This window comes from Salmo trutta, chromosome 21 (assembly GCF_901001165.1).
Source record: "Salmo trutta chromosome 21, fSalTru1.1, whole genome shotgun sequence".
Classification (NCBI taxonomy): Eukaryota; Metazoa; Chordata; class Actinopteri; order Salmoniformes; family Salmonidae; genus Salmo; species Salmo trutta.
In genome coordinates, this window is record NC_042977.1 from 41,141,483 (window position 1) to 41,163,804 (window position 22,322).

The 22,322-nt window shown below is 45.3% G+C and overlaps 1 protein-coding gene across 1 annotated transcript; it reads right to left on the bottom strand.

Annotated features, from left to right (window-relative positions):
- Positions 1–3,685: 3,685 nt before the first annotated feature.
- On the bottom strand, positions 3,686–16,999 carry LOC115156421 (serine protease 56-like). Its single transcript, XM_029703855.1, has 13 exons — positions 16,901–16,999; positions 14,625–14,879; positions 14,229–14,418; positions 13,746–13,854; positions 13,414–13,570; positions 12,513–12,655; positions 11,086–11,245; positions 10,644–10,832; positions 10,176–10,352; positions 9,424–9,623; positions 8,606–9,158; positions 5,264–5,370; positions 3,686–4,097 (listed from the first exon to the last, which is right to left on the bottom strand). The coding sequence occupies exons 1-13, from the start codon at positions 16,962–16,964 to the stop codon at positions 3,924–3,926; spliced, it is 2,478 nt and encodes an 825-aa protein (XP_029559715.1). The 5' UTR covers positions 16,965–16,999; the 3' UTR covers positions 3,686–3,923.
- Between the last annotated feature and the right edge of the window lie 5,323 nt (positions 17,000–22,322).

A 22,322-nucleotide genomic window follows, 5' to 3' on the forward strand; every position in this document is an offset into this window, starting at 1 on the left:
CAACTAGCCGTCATGAGGCGACCGACAGCAACTAGCCGTCATGAGGCGACAGCAACTAGCCGTCATGAGGCAACAGCAACTAGCTTTCATGAGGCTACCGACAGCAACTAGCCATCATGAGGCAACAGCAGCTAGCCATCATGAGGCGACAGCAACTACTGTAGCCGTCATGAGATGCCAGCAACTAGCCGTCATGAGGCGACCGACAGCAACTAGCCGTCATGAGGCGACCGACAGCAACTAGCCGTCATGAGGCGACAGCAACTAGATGTCATGAGGCGACCGACAGCAACTAGCCGTCATGAGGCGACCGACAGCAACTAGCCGTCATGAGGCGACAGCAGTTAGCCATCATGAGGTTACAGCAACTAGCCGTTATGAGGTGATCGACAGCAGCTAGCCGTCATGAGGTGACAGCAACTAGCCATCATGAGGCGACCGACAGTAGCTAGCCATCATGAGATGACAGCAACTAGCCTCGATGAGACGACAGCAGCTAGCCATCATGAGACGACAGCAGCTAGCCGTCAGGAGGCAACAGCGACTAGCTTTCATGAGGCGATCGACAGCAGCTAGCCGTCATGAGGCGACAGCAGCCAGCCATCATGAAGCGACAGCAACTAACCGTCATGAGGCAACAGCAACTAGCTTTCATGAGGCTACCGACAGCAACTAGCCATCATGAGGCAACAGCAGCTAGCCATCATGAGGCGACAGCAACTACTGTAGCCGTCATGAGATGCCAGCAACTAGCCGTCATGAGGCGACCGACAGCAACTAGCCGTCATGAGGCGACCGACAGCAACTAGCCGTCATGAGGCGACAGCAACTAGATGTCATGAGGCGACCGACAGCAACTAGCCGTCATGAGGCGACCGACAGCAACTAGCCGTCATGAGGCGACAGCAACTAGCCGTCATGAGGCGACAGCAACTACTGTAGCCGTCATGAGGCGACAGCAACTAGCCGTCATGAGGCGACAGCAACTAGCCGTCATGAGGCGACAGCAACTAGCCGTCATGAGGCGACAGCAACTAGCCGTCATAAGGCGACAGCAACTAGCCGTCATAAGGCGACAGCAACTAGCCGTCATGAGGCGACAGCAACCAGCCGTCATGAGGCGACAGCAACTAGCCGTCATGAGACGACAGCAACTAGCCGTCATGAGACGACAGCAACTAGCCGTCATGAGGCGAGAGCAAATAGCCATCATGAGGTGACAGCAACTAGCCATCATGAGGCGACAGCAACTAGCCGTCATGAGGCGACATCAACTAGCCGTCATGAGGCGACATCAACTAGCCGTCATGAGGCGACAGCAAATAGCCGTCATGAGGCGACAGCAACTAGCCATCATGAGGGGACAGCAACTAGCCGTCATGAGGCGACAGCTGCTTGCCATCATGAGGCGACAGCAACTAGCCATCATGAGGCGACAGCAACTAGCCGTCATGAGACGACAGCTGCTTGCCATCATGAGGCGACAGCAACTCGCACCCTGATGGAAAAATCCCTCTAATAGTGCTCCTGTAGTTCACAGCCAGGCTCAGCTTACTGAGTCCCTTGGGAGATCGTTTGTGTATGGGACATATTTGGAATGATTTTGTGATAATAGCTTTGCTTACTGGCATGGAGAGCATTTGCTGTGGTGTCTGTGATGTGTGTCAGTCAGTCTGTTGGCCAGACAAAACATTTTCGCCATCGTCCTTTATGTGTTGGAGACAAAAGGCCAGGTAAGCTGTTTTATCAGTATTTACCACTTCTTAGAATGTATTATTGCAATTTTGCTTGAATATCAGCATTGATTTCCAGATTTCAGGACTGGGATGGGATATGGGATCAGCAATAAAAATCATTATTCTACTGGTTTACAGCACATAACACTCATAATATGATATAATACAGCGGTCCTCGAACTCAGTCCTGGGGACCCCAAACATTTATTTTTTTGTCCTAGCACTACACAGCTGATTCCAATAATCAACTCATCATCAAGCTTTAATTATTTGAATCAGCTGTGTAGCGCAAGGGTGAAAAACTAAATGTGCACCTGAGTTTGGGGAACGCTGACATAATATAATGACAACATGACAGACTTCTGAACGTCTGATGTCAGCTTAACAACTACTGACTTTACACTGTCATCATGTGATTTATTCATTTTAAGAGATCCCACTGTTGAAAGCTTCAGCTCGGATCCAAACCTTGGGGCCAAAGCCCTCTAATGCCATATGAAAGAAACTGTAGGCTAGCTAGGCTGGGTGGATAACTTGATGTGGTGGAACAGATATATAGGCCTACAGTATGTTTATACAGCTGTTGCCCTGTTGCCTATTCTCCCGAGTCCCAACCTGGCTAGCTCTTTTTAGGAGCCCCAAACTTCTCATGCTTTCCCTCTGAGGCAGTGATGGGCATAGGATCCGTAGTGTGTGCAGGCTTTTTTCCCCCAGCCCAGCTTCAATAGATCTGATTCAATAATTATGGTCTTCATAATAGATGACTAGTTGAATCTTGTATGGCTCAACTTCCATTTTAAGCCCTGAGTCAACTTCTTCACAAAAGCTAGTCTAAGACAGACATTCCCTTCTTTTTCCCAACCCTGACCACCATCATCACCCAAATAACGTTTCCTATCAGGGTGAGATCTGCTCTGTGAACTGTAGGTCTGTCAACACAGCTGCAGTTGTCACTGGTAGATCAAGCCAATTGTTTGTTGATAGTGTGTATACAAACCATCCAAATCATGTCAGACCTGAAAGACAATCCCAGATCTATGACCAGGGTCTGGGAATAGGGATAAGGGCTATGGAGATGAGGGGGGGTGTGATGGTTCCCTTCCCCCTATCATTCCTCCAGCCTGGATCACCGCAGCTGCTGTGTTGACAGGAAAGCTAATGTTAAAGAGTCAACATTATGCTTATTCTGGTCCAGTGTAGACGATGGACAAAACAAATGAGACCTTGATTCAACCTTGATTCAAAAGGACCATGATTGATGAATTGATAGATTACAAATTTATGAATGAATGAGTTCAGAGTTGAAACGAGGACAAGCGTTCACTGCTGTGCACTTCACATTACAGCATACTGTTTCACCACTTCACATTACCTTACAGCATACTGTATCACCACTTCACATCACCTTACAGCATACTGTATCACCACTTCACATTACCTTACAGCATACTGTTTCACCACTTCACATTACCTTACAGCATACTGTATCACCACTTCACATCACCTTACAGCATACTGTATCACCACTTCACATTACCTTACAGCATACTGTATCACCAAGCACAGAAGATGGGATAATCATGTTACTGAGATTTTTTACAAAAATACAAAGCATGTCTCTCTATACAAATAAATATAGCAAAATGAAGATACCAACGTACAGCATGTACAATCAATGCTTTAGGACTGTTTAGAAAAGACAGACATTTTTGAATAACTTATTTTTTTATACCGGCTCATAGAATTGGCTGTGTCTCACTGCATTATGCCAGCCATGGAGAACAACAAGCTATCTCCATGAACGGTTGCAAGGCACACATTCAAGGCTGTGTGTACAGATAGAGGTCAGAGGTCAAATTATGTCATATTGTAATGCCCCACTCCTGTCTGTGTTCTTCAGAGAGTACAAGCAGAGTTGCTTTGAGAGAATCACAGGTGATATACTGACACAGATATGGCAGCTCTGTGTGTGTGTGTGTGTGTATTATGTTTAGGTCTCCTAGGATGCCCACCGCCTGGCCCTGCCTCTTCCCATCTGAATGAGTAGTCTCCAGTCTCCAGTTTCCTGGTTACTTCTGGGTTAATTTCCCCAACAGATAATGTCTCTGGTCTTTGCCGCCACAAGCTGTCTCCAGACCACTTCTACACTGAGTCTTTGACGTGTGTTTGATCTGTTGTTGATAGTGTTTACGTTTTGAGAGCATCCAGCGCCAGAGCGATGATGCGTGGCATGCTACGGTAGAAGGACTCGTTCTCCAAACCCACCAGGCTGTAAAAGGTCAGAGGTCGACCCCCCACCACCGCCTTGACCCGTGCCTCGTACAGACCCCGATCGTTCTTAGAGCTCAGGTCTACTAGCACCTGAGAGGAGGAAGAGAGAGAGAGAGAGAGAAAATGGAACAGTTTTGAAAGTGTGAAACAGTTATACAGTGACACATCAATTGAAGGAAGAACAAGTGATAAAGTCTGAGTGGTTTGAGTTACTTGTCATTGACATTACATGCCAGGGTTTGGCTCAATTTAGAAGTTTGGAATTGACTCGCATTCAACTCACGAGTTGAAATAATACATTTATTAATTGAATTGGACACCCCCACAGTATGTAGAGTTAGAATTTGAGTTTGAGTGACAGGAAATATTATTTCATTCAGTGCAATTCAAATCAATTCCACTCAGTCATAGAACATGAGGGTTTCATTGAATCTGACAGGTCACACTTCCAAATACCAAAGAATATCACTTTTCTCTGGAAACAATGTTCATATATTCTTTTAACCTTAGTGGAAATATAATTGGCTATTCTATGCACTAATGATTTCATTGTTTGGATTCTTTTTGAAGGCCTCAGGATCAACTTGAGGGTTAAACTAATGCATTCTAGGAAATGTATTATTTTCCCCATATTGAACAAAATGTAAGTGATTCATGAAATATAATATTTGCGTCCAGGTTTTGTTTTGATCATTCATTTTAAGAGAGTGTCCTGAAAATCAATTGTTTCAGCAATATAGTATATGCACGTACAGTCGAAGTTGGAACTTTACATAAACTTAGGTTGGAGTCATTAAAACTAGTTTTTCAACCACTCCACAAATGTCTTGTGAACAAACTATAGTTTTAGCAAGTCGGTTAGGACATCTACTTGGTGCATGACACAAGTAAGTTTTCCAACAATTGTTTACAGACAGATTATTTCACTTATAATTCACTGTATCACAATTCCAGTGAGTCAGAAGTTTACATACACTAAGTTGACTGTGCCTTTTAACAGCATGGAAAATGTCATTCAATTATGTAATGTCTTTAGAAGCTTCTGACAGGCTAATTGACATCATTTGAGTCAATTGGAGGTGTACCTATGGATGTATTTCAAGGCCTACCTTCTAACTCAGTGCCTCTTTGCTTGACATCACGGGAAAATCTAAAGAAATCAGCCAAGACCTCAGAAAATAAATTGTAGACCTCTTCAATCTCTACATAATATGTCCCTTGAAGATAGACCCCATAAATACTGAAGTATAACTCACTTCCTGGAAGTTCATGTGGAGGTTCTTGGTGGGGATGCCCAGGACCCACTTGTACGTGTCTCTGATTCCACTCACATGCTGGGTAGGCTCTGCTTCTCCTGGACAAGCTGTCAAACACGCACATCCAACCTGTTATTATGCTGCTAATATCCAGTACTGCTGATGCTAACACACACGCATACACATATTCTATGAATGGGGCTAGGAGTTTGAGACCTGGGTCTATACAGTGAGGGGAAAAAAGTATTTGATCCCCTGCTGATTTTGTACGTTTGCCCACTGACAAAGAAATGATCAGTCGATCATTTTAATGGTAAATTTATTTGAACAGTGAGACTGTCACGACTTCCGCCGAAGTTGGTGCCTCTCCTTGTTCGGGCGGCGTTCGGCGGTCATCGTCACCGGCTTTCTAGCTGCCACCGATCCATGTTTCTTTGTCCATTTGTTATGTCTTGATTGTTCACACCTGGTTCCCATTTCGTTATGATTACTTCCCTATTTAAACCCTCTGATATTCAGTATGTTTTGTGCGTTATTGTTTTACTGTTGGTCGTGTTCCTTGTATGTATAGTTATTTGTTTTATCCCTGTGTGGATTTTGTATTTGAACTTTTCTTAGAGTAAAATAACGTATGTTTTACTCAGTTTGGTGTCCTGCGACTGACTCATTTTCTCATCTCATATACACGGACTCATTGACAGAGAGACAGAATAATAGCAAAAAAAATCCTGAAAAACATGTCAAAAATGTTATAAATTGATTTGTATTTTAATTAGGGAAATAAGTATTTGACCCCTCTGCAAAACATGACTTAGTACTTGGTGGCAGAACCCTTGTTGGCAATCACAGAGGTCAGACATTTCTTGTAGTTGGCCACCAGGTTTGCACACATCTCAGGAGGGATTTTGTCCCACTCCTCTTTGCAGATCTTCTCCAAGTCATTAAGGTTTCGAGACTGACGTTTGGCAACTCGAACCTTCAGCTCCCTCCACAGATTTTCTATGGGATTAAGGTCTGGAGACTGGCTAGGCCACTCCAGGACCTTAATGTGCTTCTTCTTGAGCCACTCCTTTGTTGCCTTGGCCGTGTGTTTTGGGTCATTGTCGTGCTGGAATACCCATCCACAACCCATTTTCAATGCCCTGGCTTAGGAAAGGAGGTTCTCACCCAAGATTTTACGGTACATGGCCCCGTCCATCGTCCATTTGATGCGGTGAAGTTGTCCTGTCCCCTTAGCAGAAAAACACCCCTAAAGCATAATGTTTCCACCTCCATGTTTGACGGTGGGGATGGTGTTCTTGGGGTCATAGGCAGCATTCCTCCTCCTCCAAACACGGCGAGTTGAGTTGATGCAAAATAGCTCCATTTTGGCCTCATCTGACCACAACACTTTCATCCAGTTGTCCTCTGAATCATTCAGATGTTCATTGGCAAACTTCAGACGGGCATGTATATGTGCTTTCTTGAGCAGGGGGACCTTGTGGGCGCTGCAGGATTTCAGTCCTTCACGGCGTAGTGTGTTACCAATAGTTTTCTTGGTGACTATGGTCCCAGCTGCCTTGAGATCATTGACAAGATCCTCTCGTGTAGTTCTGGGCTGATTCCTCACCGTTCTCATGATCATTGCAACTCCACGAGGTGAGATCTTGCATGGAGCCCCAGGCCAAGAGAGATTGACAGTTCTTTTGTGTTTCTTCCATTTGTGAATAATCGCGCCAACTGTTGTCACCTTCTCACCAAGCTGCTTGGCGATGGTCTTGTAGCCCATTCCAGCCTTGTGTAGGTCTACAATCTTGTCCCTGACATCCTTGGAAAGCTCTTTGGTCTTGGCCATGGTGGAGAGTTTGGAATCTGATTGATTGATTGCTTCTGTGGACAGGTGTCTTTTATACAGGTAACAAACTGAGATTAGGAGCACTCCCTTTAAGAGTGTACTCCTAATCTCAGCTCGTTACCTGTATAAAAGACACCTGGGAGCCATAAATCTTTCTAATTGAGAGGGGGTCAAATACTTATTTCCCTCATTAAAATGCAAATCAATTTATAACATTTTTGACATGCGTTTTTCTGGATTTTTTTGTTGTTATTCTGTCTCTCACTGTTCAAATTATAGACTGATAATTTCTTTGTCAGTGGGCAAACGATCAAATACTTTTTTCCCTCACTGTATGTCCATTGCATGAAATCAAAATAAAAATCTATTTAAATTACAGGTTGTAATGCAACAAAATAGGAAAAACAACAAGGGGGAGGAATACTTTTGCAAGGCACTGTGTGTGTAGATTAATGAGGGGAAAAAAATATTTAACCCTCTTGCTGTGTTCCGGTCGAATTGGACCGATTTACAAGTTCTCTCTCTGAAATATGTAGTTAATTTAATCTGATTGTCATAAGGTTCCATGACTTTGTCCACACAGGGCATCTGAACACACAACATACATTTTGATGATTTTCATTACATTTTGTGTGTTTTATTTAACTTTTGTTCACCTGTGGTGTTCCTGGTTGAAAATGACCGATCATTAGAAATGAATGGGTGAGACTACAATTAGTGTATAAAATTTGACTTCAGGCCCATGCCCATTTATAAGATGGACACACTTCCTCTCCCAGACCCCACATGCATGTGTGTTTGAGCACACACACACACACCTCACTCCCCTTCTTGGTTTCCATGGCAACCCCCACTGGAACCTTTCCCCGGTAGAATCTTTCCCCCACGGGAACCACACCTTTTGGCATTCTCACAAACAATCACAACATTGTTTCAATAATAAATATAACTTTTTTTCGCAGCTCTGGTATATAAAGCTTTTTTGAGGCCTTGCTCACAATCCATTCTGTGGCAGCACAATGACCAAACGATATACTGTATGTAAGGCTCTTGATCCTATCTTTGATCATGACTCTGGTGAGGAGGAGAGAGTCCTTGTTAAACTATGACACAAAGTAGTCTGTGATAAATAGCACAATATGTTTCATCTGAGTATTTGTTATAGTCAAAACAATCCATACGTTATGGCTTTTTTACTAAAAAACGAGTTGTATGAGCTCAGGTCAATGAGGCCTACAGGCCATAAATAGCAAATAGAAGTTCAAAACTTGTAATGTTCACAAGAACTTAAGTTGATAAAAAGATCTAACGCAACATTAGGTGATAAGATATGTATTATTATGGATTTATAATCATCTAGAATGGGGCGGTCATTTTGGACCAGGAACACATCATTAATTAACATGAAAAAAACACAACAGGAGGGTTAATCAATTTTAGAATAAGGCTGTAACGTAACAAAATGAAACTTTCCGAATGCACTGTATAGACCTAACTGTGACACGTACCGTTAACCCTAGTTATCTGCCTCTTGCGGAGACTCCTGCGTCTCCTGTGGTTGAGGGAACCCGGGAGGGAGGGAGAACCAGGAAGTAGAGTCTGTCTGGAGTCAGAGGTTGTTGCTATGGGAGACTTTGTGCTGCTGACAGTGGACAGAGACGGGAATAGACGCTGTAACGTTGTGTGTTCTCTCACAGCTTTGTCAAGCCAATCAGAAGGGTTTAGTGAGCTGACTGATGCTGGATCAGAAAACGTCTCCTCTTCAAAAGACTTTACACTAATTTCTACATCTTCTGTCGTCATTTCATTCTGTGTCCCGAATTTACGGATTTCACTGATGAGGGCTGTGAAGAGAGATTCTGACCCCTGAGATTCCGGAGGGAGGAATGAGGTGGGTGACTCTCTGGTGGGAAAAGCAGGAATGTGGGGGGAGTCTTGCTGTAGGAGGGCTGTATCCAGGTGTTGGATTGGGGGAGTGAGTCTGGAGTCCAGTTTGGAGCGTAAGGCCCAGATCATGGTCTGGTACTTCCCCTCCAAATGACGGAGAGAGCGGTCCTCTGCCTGGAAATTACATCAAAAACATAGTTAAAAACTGGTATAGTAAAGCACAGACTAATATATAGCTACTGTTTGGCAACAGTATAGCGTAGTTCAACAGTAAAGCAAACTATAATGTTGCTATAGCTACTGAATATACAGTAAAATAGTACAACACAGGGTCCTCATGGGAGACGATCATTACTGTAGCAGACAGACAAAGTGACTGAAAATGACCCTATCAAACCTTTTAAAGTGTGAAAGAAGAGTTGAGTTCACTATAGTCTACCTGGAGGAAAAGACTCCCTTCTAGGCGCAGTGGTTTGGAGTCGTGTGTCTGTCCATCTGTCTGTCCATGTGTCTGTGTGTCCAGCTCCTCAGCAATGCCCCTGAGGTAGTTCTCCCAGTCGGCCACCAGGGGGCCAACCTTCTGGAACAGCCCAGGACCCGTCTCCACTGACCCTGACCGGACCGTATCCCCTACCTGTTCTTTAACAATAATACCCCAGTTACACACATGCAGCCATGGGACACACACTTCTGTATTCATAATAATAATAACAATAATAATAATACTTCATAATAATACTACTACTGATCATAATAATAATTCAAATAAATACATAATAATAATAATAATAATAAATGCATATTAATAATAATAAATATAATTCATAAATGGGATTCTTATCTATAGAAACAGAGGGGTAAAGTATGAGTGTGGGTGTTTTTGTCATGGTGTTGAGGAGGAACGGGGGTGGGGGTAGCAGGGGTGGTGGGGGGGTTACAGTACTAGGATAGTAAGTAGTAGGGTGGTAGGGTAGTAGTAGGGTGGTAGGGTAGTAGTAGGGTGGTAGGGTAGTAGTAGGGTGGTAGGGTAGTAGTAGGGTGGTAGGGTAGTAGTAGGGTGGTAGGGTAGTAGTAGTCGGGTGTGTGGTGGGGGATAAGACGGATGTAGGAGAGTAACAGAGCCAGGGTGGGGAGGGACAGATGGTACGAGGAGGTTAGAAGGGGCGCAGTAGTGGGGAGCCGGTGCCATACCTGTTCCCCGTGGAATCTCCCTCCTCTCCCTTTCCTTGGCGGTCAGGGCTGAGCTGTAGATGTGTTCGACCAGCTGAGGCAGGGTTTGGGTGAAGAAGATCAGGTCTACCTTGTCTCTAATGTAGTCCTCTGCTCTCTGGAGAAGGTCCAGCAGGGTCAGCAGGAACGAATGCAGCTCTGAGGAGAGAGGACAAATGAAAGATACATGATTAAGGTCCAGAGAAAGACATATTTTGAGTAATCTGCAGAGAAATAGCTCATTATAATACCCAATATCCATCTGCGTCACAACAATATTATCATCATTACATATTGCTGCATACAATACAGGTCATTAAATGTATCATTTTTATACACTCCACATAGGGCGGTCGAGAGTTCATGGTCCTCATACTAACTTCAGGTTTCTTCATGAACGTCATAGTAAAACACAAAAATAGCTGTGAGTGTTACGGCTCAAACACTTACGGCACTTCTTGAAACGGCTGAGACACTTCTCCTCGGCCAGAAGGCTGCAGGCAGCAGTCCCCTGGCTGGGGGGGCAGGACTGGGCGTAGAAGCGACACAGAGAGCTGAACTCTGACCTCTGCTGCTCCTCCGACAGCTCCGACGTCTTCAGCAGCTCAGGACATGTCGGCTCCCGGCTCCCAAAGGACACTAGGTAAACCAAGAACAAGGGATAGTCGATATTAGAATGCTGATTAGGCAAAACAGTAGAGAAACTGGTTTTTCTATCTCTGTTTTTATTTGGTTGAGTACAATATCAACTAAAAAAATATATATCACAGGATAGAAATGTTCCAGATGTATGGCCAGACAACCAGAGCTAACGTTTGCTACATAAGAAAGTAATATGTCTCTGCCTTGTGACAGGTCTATGGCTATCGGTGTTACTGTTAATGTGACTCACTCAGTATCTCGGCCAGTATCCAATCGGAGAAGGCACTGACCCGTGTGTAGACCCCAGGCTTGCCCTTCTCCCCACAGCCGTCTCCCCAGGACGTGATGCCCTGCAGCTGGAAGCGACCTGACACGTGGTCCTGGTAGATCAGAGGGCCTCCAGAATCCCCCTATAGGACACACACAGTATTAAAGCTACGAAGTACTAGTCTACTGTACCTAGTGTAACTCATCACAGTACAACTCATCACAGTGTAACTCATCACAGTGTAACTCATCACAGTGTAACTCATCACGGTTTAACTCATCACGGTTTAACTCATCACAGTGTAACTCATCACAGTGTAACTCATCACAGTGTAACTCATCACAGTATAACTCATCACAGTATAACTCATCACAGTGTAACTCATCACGGTATAACTCATCACAGTACAACTCATCACAGTGTAACTCATCACAGTGTAACTCATCACAGTGTAACTCATCACAGTATAACTCATCACAGTATAACTCATCACAGTATAACTCATCACAGTATAACTCATCACAGTGTAACTCATCACAGTATAACTCATCACAGTGTAACTCATCACAGTGTAACTCATCACAATATAACTTCATAGTATAACTTCACAGGAGCACAGAGCTGGATTACCTCTAAAGCATGATACACTTCAAGACGTGTGTAGCTTTAGTCAGAAGGTGTCACACCCTGATCTGTTTCACCTGTGCTTGTCTCCACCCCCTCCAGGTGTCACCCATCTTCCCCGTTCTCCCCTGTGTATTTAAACCTGTGTTTCCTGTCTGTCTGTGCTAGTTTGTCTTGTACTGTATGTTCCAGGTCAACCAGCGTGTTTTTCCCGTGCACCTGCCTTTTCTATTCTCTTCTGCTAGTCCTCCCGGTTTTCACCCTTGCCTGTTTTCTGGACTCTGTACCCGCCTGCCTGACCATTCTGCCTGCCCTGACCTCGAGCCTGCCTGCCACTCTGTACCTCCTGGACTCTGAACCAGTTTTGACCTTTTGCCTGTCCATGACCATTCTCTTGCCTACCCCTTTTGGATTGTTTAATAAATATCAAAGACTCCAACCATCTGCATCTGGGTCTCGCCTTGTGCCCTTATAGAAGGTTCCTGTTCCATTTAAACAAATGTAAAGACAATCTTAAATCCGCCAGTCCCATTGCTCGGAGTTAGTCCAGTGTTAAGAAGTGACCAGGGTAAGGTATTATCCTTATCTCACTCAGTATACACAGGATTATTATGGCAGAATTCTACTACATAGGATACAATAAGACATGTAGTTTTAGTCAGGCAATTCCTGTTACATTAAAACAAACTCAAGATAACCAAAATCTCTTACTCTGAGTTAGTCAAATTTTAGGAAGAAGTGACCTGGGTATTATTTCCCAGAAATATCATTCCAGTGGCACCCACCTGGCAGGAGTCGACACCCCCAGAGAGGTATCCTGCACACAGCATGGTGTTGGTAACCAGCTCCTTGCCCAGGGCGCTCTTACAGACACTCTGGGGCAGCAGTGGAACCTTAGCCTCCATCACCACGTCAGCTGACGGACCGTCTGAGGAGATGGACAGGAAGTAGTTTTAATGACATACATTTTTTGGATAATTTAGCAGACTCTCTTATCCAGAGCGATTTAAAGTTAGTGCATTCATCTTAAGGTCACAAGGTGAGACAACCACATATCACAGTCATAGCAGGTACAACTTTTTCTCAATAAAGCAGCTATCAGCAAAGTCAGTGTTCATAAGAAAAGATAAGTGTGAGTTTTATTTTAAGAAAGGCTAGGGTGTTAATGAGTGCCAAAAAGAGAGTGCGTATTACAAGGTCTTCTTCCATATGTACTGTACATATCATACTGTGTGTAATGCCTTCAAATATATGGCTATAACCCTGTGTATGTAAACAACCTTGCCCAAACAGCCAACTTTATAACAACATGTACAGTCTGCTACAATATAGCTCCACACATCTTTGCTGAATGAATGATTTAATAATGGCGGTTATATTGGTTGGTTTCTGACGTCTTTATATATTTGAGAAGACAGTCAAACTCCTGATGATATACCGTGTCTTTGAATAATCTGGTGATACAGGTAACCTTGCGTGTCATCACACAAGGAGGTAACGCTCACATATTCATATGTCAGGTTTGGGGTTCATTCCATTTCAATTCCAGTCAATTCAGAAAGTAAACCAAATTCCAAATCCAAATTTTCCTCATTGAAGAGAATTGGAATTTTAGTGTACTTCCGGAATTTAAATGGAATTGACCCCAACCATGCTAGATGTACCAGGGTGGTCCCGTCCCCTCACCTTCGTAGAGGGAGCCCCATCCGGCCACCAGACAGGGGCTGCCAGTAGGAGGTTCCAGACCTGATGGTAGACACACAGGGGTTACATGCTCTGACAGGATCACCGGAGAGGTCAGCTCCACCAGCGCAATGTCGTTGTTAAACGTCTTGGGGTCGAACTGCATAGAGAGGAGGGAGGATTGATTAGTTGATTCATCTGATTGATTGATTCCATTGCTCTAGCCATAATTAGATCTTTCAATAACAGACTGTGCTACAAGACGTAAACTGTAGTATAGATGAAGGTGTGTTAACAGGCAGGACACACAGTAACAGAAGATGTCTGAGAAACACCTTGGGATGGGGGATGATGCGGTTGACCTTGAGAACCTGCTCATCAGGGTCGGTCTTGGTGATATCAAACTCTCCCACCACGGCCGTCCAGTAGCTCTCACTATGACTGCTACAGCAGGGAAACACAGAGAGAGAAGGAGAGAGAGGGTGGGAGAGAGAGAGAGAGATAGAGAGGGTGGGATAAAGAGCAAGAGAGGGTGGGAGAGAGAGAGAGAGATAGAGAGGGTGGGAGAGAGAGCAAGAGAGGGTGGGTTGGTGGGAGAGAAAGAGAGTTGGGGAGAGAGAGAGCGGGTGGGAAAGAGAGAGAGAGAGAGATGGTGAGAAAGAGAGAGAGAGGAGTTAATTATGCAGAACTTTTACTGTGAAGGAAAACATTCAGAGAGTCTAAAATAGAAGACGTGTCCCACTCCTTCTCCGTTTGACTATCAGTACCAAGAACCAGTACAAAAGGACCCACACATACACACGCACACACATACTTACCCAGCAAAGCAGTGAGCAGCAGTCACCACCCAGGAGCGGTCCACCAGCACCCCTCCACACATCAGCCCCTCGTCTAGCTGCAGGTTGACCAGCCAGGGCCAGCTGCCAGGCGGCGCCGGGGAACCCCCTACAATACGCGAGCGGGGCTGGGTCGCGTTCAGCACCGACGACACCCTCTGGCCACACACTGCTGCTGGGAGGGAGGGGGGGGGGGGGGTCAGGGTGGGTCCAAAGTGTTCCACAAAGTAGTACAGAAAACGGACTGAAACAGGGACATACTACCTGAACTTGTCCAATAAGAAATGCTTGTTTTTTGTTTTCCGTTTCAAAACGTTTCACTATGTTGTGCTGTCATGAATAAGACCCAGAATGGACTACATGGTGTTGCTCACCCACCCTGTGTGTGTGTCTGTGTGGCAGGCCCCAGATTCTGTATGGTGTTCAGGAGGCTACACTGGAGCACACGGGCACTGCAGCTCTCTCCCATGATCCTCACACACGCCTCCTCCTCTGTGTCTCCTGGTGGGCACCGCCGCCGGTAGTACCCGCACGCCTGGCTCAGCGCCCAGCTCCGCTCACCCTCCTCCGGAACCTTCTGGGCCTTGGTGATGACGTCACAGCCGGGCTCGGCCAATGTGCCGTCCAGAGAGGCTGCAGAGAGGAAGAGGAAGAGGAAGTGGCGATGAGACCATGATAATAACCACCACTGATTAAATGGGAAGCACTCTTTTCACGATACCGAAGTAACTTTTTCGTAGCTGGTTTGGAGAATTTATACAGCAGATTAGGATAATTAACGTAGCAGGTTAGGGGACTGAGGTTAAGGTTAGGAAAAGGTTTAGGGTTAGGCAAGATGCTCTCTTAACCTGCTACGAAAATCACTTTGTTTCGAAGTGGCGTGAAGACAGTGTTTCATCAGATTAAATGGCACCATGTATGAACACCGGGTTCTTCTCATCTCCTGTAATTCTTATGAGAGTTATGAATCCATCTATCTCTACTGTATCTACTTACACAAATCAGCACAACCACAGACATTAAAACACTCTGTCATGACGTTGGCCTGTTGAGGGAGGTTTATGACCCCCATAAATACCTTTCCCCTTTTCTCTCTCTCTACTTTGTAGAGCTGACTCTTGTAAACCCTTTGTAACATAGAGAGTCTGGTAACATCGAAAGGTGGAAAACGGAACCATATTTCGGTAATCCAACCAGTTGAAAATATGCGTTGGTACTTAATGAATATGATCTCAGATCAGTTGTTGTCTGAGACATTACTACTAATGACAGGATGACAAACTGTATCTTGGAAAGTCGACACATTCTAGTTATCAGATTCACATGGAACTGTTGTGCAATTTAAATGTTTAAATATGAAACTATTTGTGAAAAGATTAAATGTAATTTTAGCTTCTTAAATGAATGAACTGTTTGTCATAGAGAAACTCTGCTCACTCAGAGGCCCCTCCCAAGTGAACAGACTTTGGTTGTAAACCTCCCGCCCTTCTTTCACCACTATATAAACCCGCTGACGAAAATTCAACTTCCTGTTCCAAGGACGTGAGGACTTGCGGTCCCCGCGTTAAAAAGGACAAGGTCACCTACAGAACTAAGCCAACCTCAGCGTGAGCTCTGGTTGAACGACAAGAACCTAACGAAATTAGCATTGCATTTCAACGTGAAGATGACGATCCACACGCCGAAAGCATGAATTTCGACTATACCAGCCAGAACATAGCATGAGCTTAAAGTATGGCAACTTGGTATGAACTTTGAACTCTTATTCACTAAAGAAGTGATACCTCCTAGCCGTTGCGTTAGCGCAGCAACTGTAGACGTGGGCTAGGAGAGGACGGACAGAGTATCCATTCTACCACGCTCCAGTTCACCACTAGACATTCTTCAGAGGACCAGAGATCCATGCTGGACAACCCGGCCTTCTATCTACGACCAATCTACCGAAGCGCAGCTCAGAGTAAATATTTATTGCATTTTCCTTTTTCAAATGGTAGGTTATTTAGACTGTATAAGATACTGTATTTACGATAGCATAGCTGCCTACGGCCCGATAGAGAGACAAAACCTTTTTGCTCCTCAGTCTTCCCACTCTCACTCAAACCCAACCACCTTTCTTTGTGTAACCAGCCGTCATATCTGTTCTGTCCGCTAGAGACGTTTTCCTTTATAACATAATTTGTAATCAATGTATGATACATTCTGTGTATATGTAATTCTGTGTGATTATTTAGGTATTTAGTAAATAAATAATTAAACCAAATTTTGTATTGCTGATTGAACTTGTTAGCCAGGGTTCGTGAAGATAACCAAGAATTTACAACTTTCAGATGAGACTGAATAAGGTGATGATTAATATTGACTGCTACTGATATTACTAGGTCTTTAAGAGTTTATTCGGAAGATAACAGCTCTATAAAAAAACAATTGTGGTGCCCCGACTTTCTAGTTAATTACATTTATATGATTAGCTTAATCAAGAAATATTAATTACAGAGAAAGGATTTTATAGAATAGCATGTCATATCACTTAATCCGGCATAGCCAAAGACATAACAACTCTCATGAGCTAGCCTTATGTGGTTATCACATGGGTCTATGTTTTTTCTACGAGGAGAGAGAGAGAGAGAGAGAGAAAGCTATGGATGTTTCCTTACAGCAGGGTCCGTAGCGCTGTCCACAGTCCTGAAAGAGACAGGGTACACAGTCTCTACAGCCCATCTCGCTCCGACTCCGCTCTGACGTGGCCAGCTCCAGAGCCGACAGAGCACTGGTCAACGCTGCCTCCAGAACCACAGTACCCCGGTCCGATAGAGCTACAGAGAGAGAAGAGATGCAGAGAAGAGAGAGGGAGAAACAGAGAGAGAAATATCTGTGAGAATGGGTAAGCTTTGAGAACAGTATGACCAACAACAGTGAACATCTGTCATTGCTGAAATGAACAGTAGAAAGTCAGCAATGTGACCCAGTCAGCACTCGGACACAGAGACTGCACTTACATAGACATATACTATTAAGGTATTTTTAAAGGTTTATATTTCATTCAGACAACTTTCAGGCAAGTTTACACTGTATTCCCCGAGAAAACATGACTATAGGAAGCACATTCGGAAGGTCAATACAAGACTGACACATTCCTTAAGTGTGGAAAAGTCGGAGCAGTTGACAGCACTCTGTGTGTGTGTGTGTGTTCGTATGAGCGAGTACAACGTGTGTGTAGCCCCCTTTTTTCTCATGCTGCTCTTTGAGCCTGTTGAGAGAGAGGGGAGAGAGAGGAGACAGGGGAGAGAGAGGAGACAGGGGAGAGAGAGGAGAGAGGGAGAGAGAGAAGAGGGTTGTGCAGACGCACTTCAATTGCGCCGCCGGCCCTTCGCCCCCCCTCTGTGCGTTCCACATCACAGGGCAGGCCGCTAGCTAACGATGACAACGCTGATTGAAGACTTAATTAGATGACAGAGAGGGACAACGCATGGAGGACAGGGGACACGGGCTGGCTGGCAGGGCAGGACAGGGCAGGACAGTGTAGGGGAGGCAGAAACCCGGCACTCTTGGAACCCTTGTTCCAAACCGTTCCAAACACTCAGCACCGCCGTGTCCGCAGACATCATCACCAAGGCTTTTCTGTACTCAGCACTTCAACCAGAGAGATCTAGGGATTTCTACTCTAGTGATGCATGCTTGGCAACTATGCTGTAAATATTGTGATTAGGCTAGCTTCTGTAACTGCCATGGGAAAGCTGAACTACTTTGTTGTGGGAAATGTACTTGTTACGACTGTTATATGTGGTTGTCCCACCTAGCTAGTTTAAGATGAATGGACTAATTATAAGTGGCACTGGATAAGGTAACCTAGTGGTTAGAGTGTTGGGCCAGCGCTGCATGTTCAGGTAGCCTAGTGGTTAGAGTGTTGGGCCAGCGCTGCATGTTCAGGTAGCCTAGTGGTTAGAGTGTTGGGCCAGCGCTGCATGTTCAGGTAGCCTAGTGGTTAGAGTGTTGGGCCAGCGCTGCATGTTCAGGTAACCTAGTGGTTAGAGTGTTGGGCCAGCGCTGTATGTTCAGGTAACCTAGTGGTTAGAGTGTTGGGCCAGCGCTGCATGTTCAGGTAACCTAGTGGTTAGAGTGTTGGGCCAGCGCTGTATGTTCAGGTAACCTAGTGGTTAGAGTGTTGGGCCAGCGCTGTATGTTCAGGTAGCCTAGTGGTTAGAGTGTTGGGCCAGCGCTGTATGTTCAGGTAGCCTAGTGGTTAGAGTGTTGGGCCAGCGCTACATGTTCAGGTAGCCTAGTGGTTAGAGTGTTGGGCCAGCGCTGTATGTTCAGGTAGCCTAGTGGTTAGAGTGTTGGGCCAGCGCTGTATGTTCAGGTAGCCTAGTGGTTAGAGTGTTGGGCCAGCGCTGCATTACGGCTAAGAATTGGCTGGATATGTTCCTGCATGTGCAAGGTCCATTTGATTGTGATACAACTGTAAACCATAATTCACCCAATGACGGTAGTCTGACCTGCCTAATTAAATAAAGGTTAAATAAAAATTCACTCACTGTTATGTAGATGTCAAGATTACATCTGCAGTGCACAGGATCAGAGGAGAAGCCTGCTTGGACTAACTGTTTTATCAATGCCATGCTTATAGGTCGTCATTGAAAATAAGAATTTGTTCTTAACTGACTTGCCTAGTTAAATAAAGGTAAAAAAATATATAAAAATAGGGCCTTCACTTGCTCCTCCTGAGAATTGTTTTCTGATCCTGCTAATAGCAAAGCTTGTGCTTTCTAATGCTGCATGGTCCCAGTGACTACTGGAGGCAACCACCCACCTGTTGCTTTGCAGCCTCCACATTAGGACAGCACTGTAGCTGAATTGGTAGAGCATGGTGCTCACAACGCCAACATAGTGGGATCGATTCCTGGGACCACCCGGACGGAAAATGGATGCACCCATGACTGTAAGTAGTTTAGGATAAAACCCTCTGCTAAATGGCATATATTATAACACTAAGACCACCCTACTTACTGATGTCACTAATATCTGGAACGATGTCATCTGGTGGCACGGTAGTGTCTGTTCACTGTTATTCAATGAATGAATTACATTTTATTTTCATGTCAAATCTCCAGTTGCCTCCCCCATCTCTTATAAGATACATAAACAAACATTACAATGATTCACAGTGATAATTATTCTGGTGATAAGTGCAGTACAAACCGCATAAAGAATGAAAAATAAATCATTACATAACAGTAGATATGGTTATCCAAGCAATAACAACAACCCTAGAGCAGTAAAAATACAACAAATAGCCAAAATACCCAAAATACCGCCATTCGGGCTCCTGGTCTAAGGCACTGCGGTCTAAGGCACTGCGGTCTAAGGCACTGCGGTCTAAGGCACTGCGGTCTAAGGCACTGCGGTCTAATACACTGCGGTCTAAGGCACTGCATCTCAGTGCTAGAGGCGTCCTTACAGACACCCTGGTTAGAATCCAGGCTGTATCACAACCATCCATGATTGGGAGTCCCATAGGGCGGCGCACTTTTGGCCCAGCGTCGTCCGGGTTTGGCCGGTGTAGGCCGTCATTGTAAATAATAATTTGTTTTTAACTGTCTTGCTCAGTTAAATAAAGGTTAAATATAAAATAATAAACACAGATGTATGTGTATGGATACGTTTCTGCAGAGGCCTGTAGGTTACTGCACCTTCACAAGGAGGGTATTTCTGATCAAAACACTAAGTAGAATAAATTAGTATCACACTACCGAGAAAATACTACTGTATTTCAAGTGACAAGCTCATCTAAACTGTGATGACAGCAACTTGTGGTAACAGCAGTAGACTCAATAAGGCAGCAGAGTCAATGTCCAGTGTCCATGAGAAGAACAAGCATCATTAATGTGAAAGTCCCCACTACTCCTAATGCCACATTACTACTCCTAATGCCACAGCACTACTCCTAATGCCACATTACTACTCCTAATGCCACATTACTACTCCTAATGCCACATTACTACTCCTAATGCCACATTACTACTCCTAATGCCACAGCACTACTCCTAATGCCACATTACTACTCCTAATGCCACAGCACTACTCCTAATGCCACAGCACTACTCCTAATGCCACATTACTACGCCTAATGCCACAGCACTGCTCCTAATGCCACAGTACTACTCCTAATGCCACATTACTACTCCTAATGCCACAGCACTGCTCCTAATGCCACAGCACTACTCCTAATGCCACAGCACTGCGCCTAATGCCACAGCACTACTCCTAATGCCACAGCACTACTCCTAATGCCACAGCACTGCTCCTAATGCCACAGCACTGCTCCTAATGCCACAGCACTGCTCCTAATGCCACAGCACTGCTCCTAATGCCACAGCACTGCTCCTAATGCCACATTACTACTCCTAATGCCACAGCACTACTCCTAATGCCACAGCACTGCTCCTAATGCCACAGCACTGCTCCTAATGCCACAGCACTGCTCCTAATGCCACAGCACTGCTCCTAATGCCACAGCACTGCTCCTAATGCCACATTACTACTCCTAATGCCACAGCACTGCTCCTAATGCCACAGCACTGCTCCTAATGCCACAGCACTGCTCCTAATGCCACAGCACTGCTCCTAATGCCACATTACTACGCCTAATGCCACAGCACTACTCCTATTGCCACAGCACTGCTCCTAATGCCACAGCACTGCTCCTAATGCCACAGCACTACTCCTAATGCCACAGCACTACTCCTAATGCCACAGCACTACTCCTAATGCCACAGCACTACTCCTAATGCCACAGCACTGCTCCTAATGCCACAGCACTACTCCTAATGCCACAGCACTACTCCTAATGCCACAGCACTACTCCTAATGCCACAGCACTGCTCCTAATGCCACATTACTACTCCTAATGCCACAGCACTGCTCCTAATGCCACATTACTACTCCTAATGCCACAGCACTGCTCCTAAAGCCACAGCACTGCTCCTAATGCCACAGCACTGCTCCTAATGCCACAGCACTGCTCCTAATGCCACAGCACTGCTCCTAATGCCACAGCACTACTCCTAATGCCACAGCACTGCTCCTAATGCCACAGCACTGCTCCTAATGCCACAGCGCTACTCCTAATGCCACAGCGCTACTCCTAATGCCATAGCACTACGCCTAATGCCACAGCACTACGCCTAATGCCAGGCCACAGCACTACTCCTAATGCCACAGCACTACTCCTAATGCCACATTACTACGCCTAATGCCACAGCACTACTCCTAATGCCACATTACTACGCCTAATGCCACAGCACTACTCCTAATGCCACATTACTACGCCTAATGCCACAGCACTACTCCTAATGCCACATTACTACGCCTAATGCCACAGCACTACTCCTAATGCCACAGCACTACGCCTAATGCCACAGCCCTACTCCTAATGCCACAGCACTACTCCAAATGCCACAGCACTACTCCTAATGCCACAGCACTACTCCTAATGCCACAGCACTACTCCTAATGCCACAGCACTGCTCCTAATGCCACATTACTATGCCTAATGCCACAGCACTGCTCCTAATGCCACAGCACTGCTCCTAATGCCACAGCACTGCTCCTAATGCCACAGCACTACGCCTAATGCCACAGCACTACTCCTAATGCCACAGCACTACTCCTAATGCCACAGCACTACTCCTAATGCCACAGCGCTACTCCTAATGCCACAGCGCTACTCCTAATGCCACAGCGCTACTCCTAATGCCATAGCGCTACGCCTAATGCCACAGCACTACTCCTAATGCCACAGCACTACTCCTAATGCCACAGCACTACTCCTAATGCCACATTACTACGCCTAATGCCACAGCACTACTCCTAATGCCACAGCACTTCTCCTAATGCCACATAACTACGCCTAATGCCACAGCACTGCTCCTAATGCCACAGCACTACTCCTAATGCCACATTACTACGCCTAATGCCACAGCACTACTCCTAATGCCACATTACTGCTCCTAATGCCACAGCACTGCTCCTAATGCCACAGCACTACTCCTAATGCCACATTACTACGCCTAATGCCAC

Bases quoted from the DNA above. Each gene is read 5' to 3' on its own strand.
- LOC115156421 (XM_029703855.1), bottom strand. From the start codon at position 16,964: ATGGGCTGTAGAGACTGTGTACCCTGTCTCTTTCAGGACTGTGGACAG. The intron at 12,656-13,413 runs GTGAGGGGACGG...CCATCTCCTCAG, and splicing joins ATGGGGCTCCCTCTACGAAG to ACGGTCCGTCAGCTGACGTG. The intron at 10,353-10,643 runs GTAAGTGTTTGA...CTCTCTCCTCAG, and splicing joins CAGCCGTTTCAAGAAGTGCC to AGCTGCATTCGTTCCTGCTG.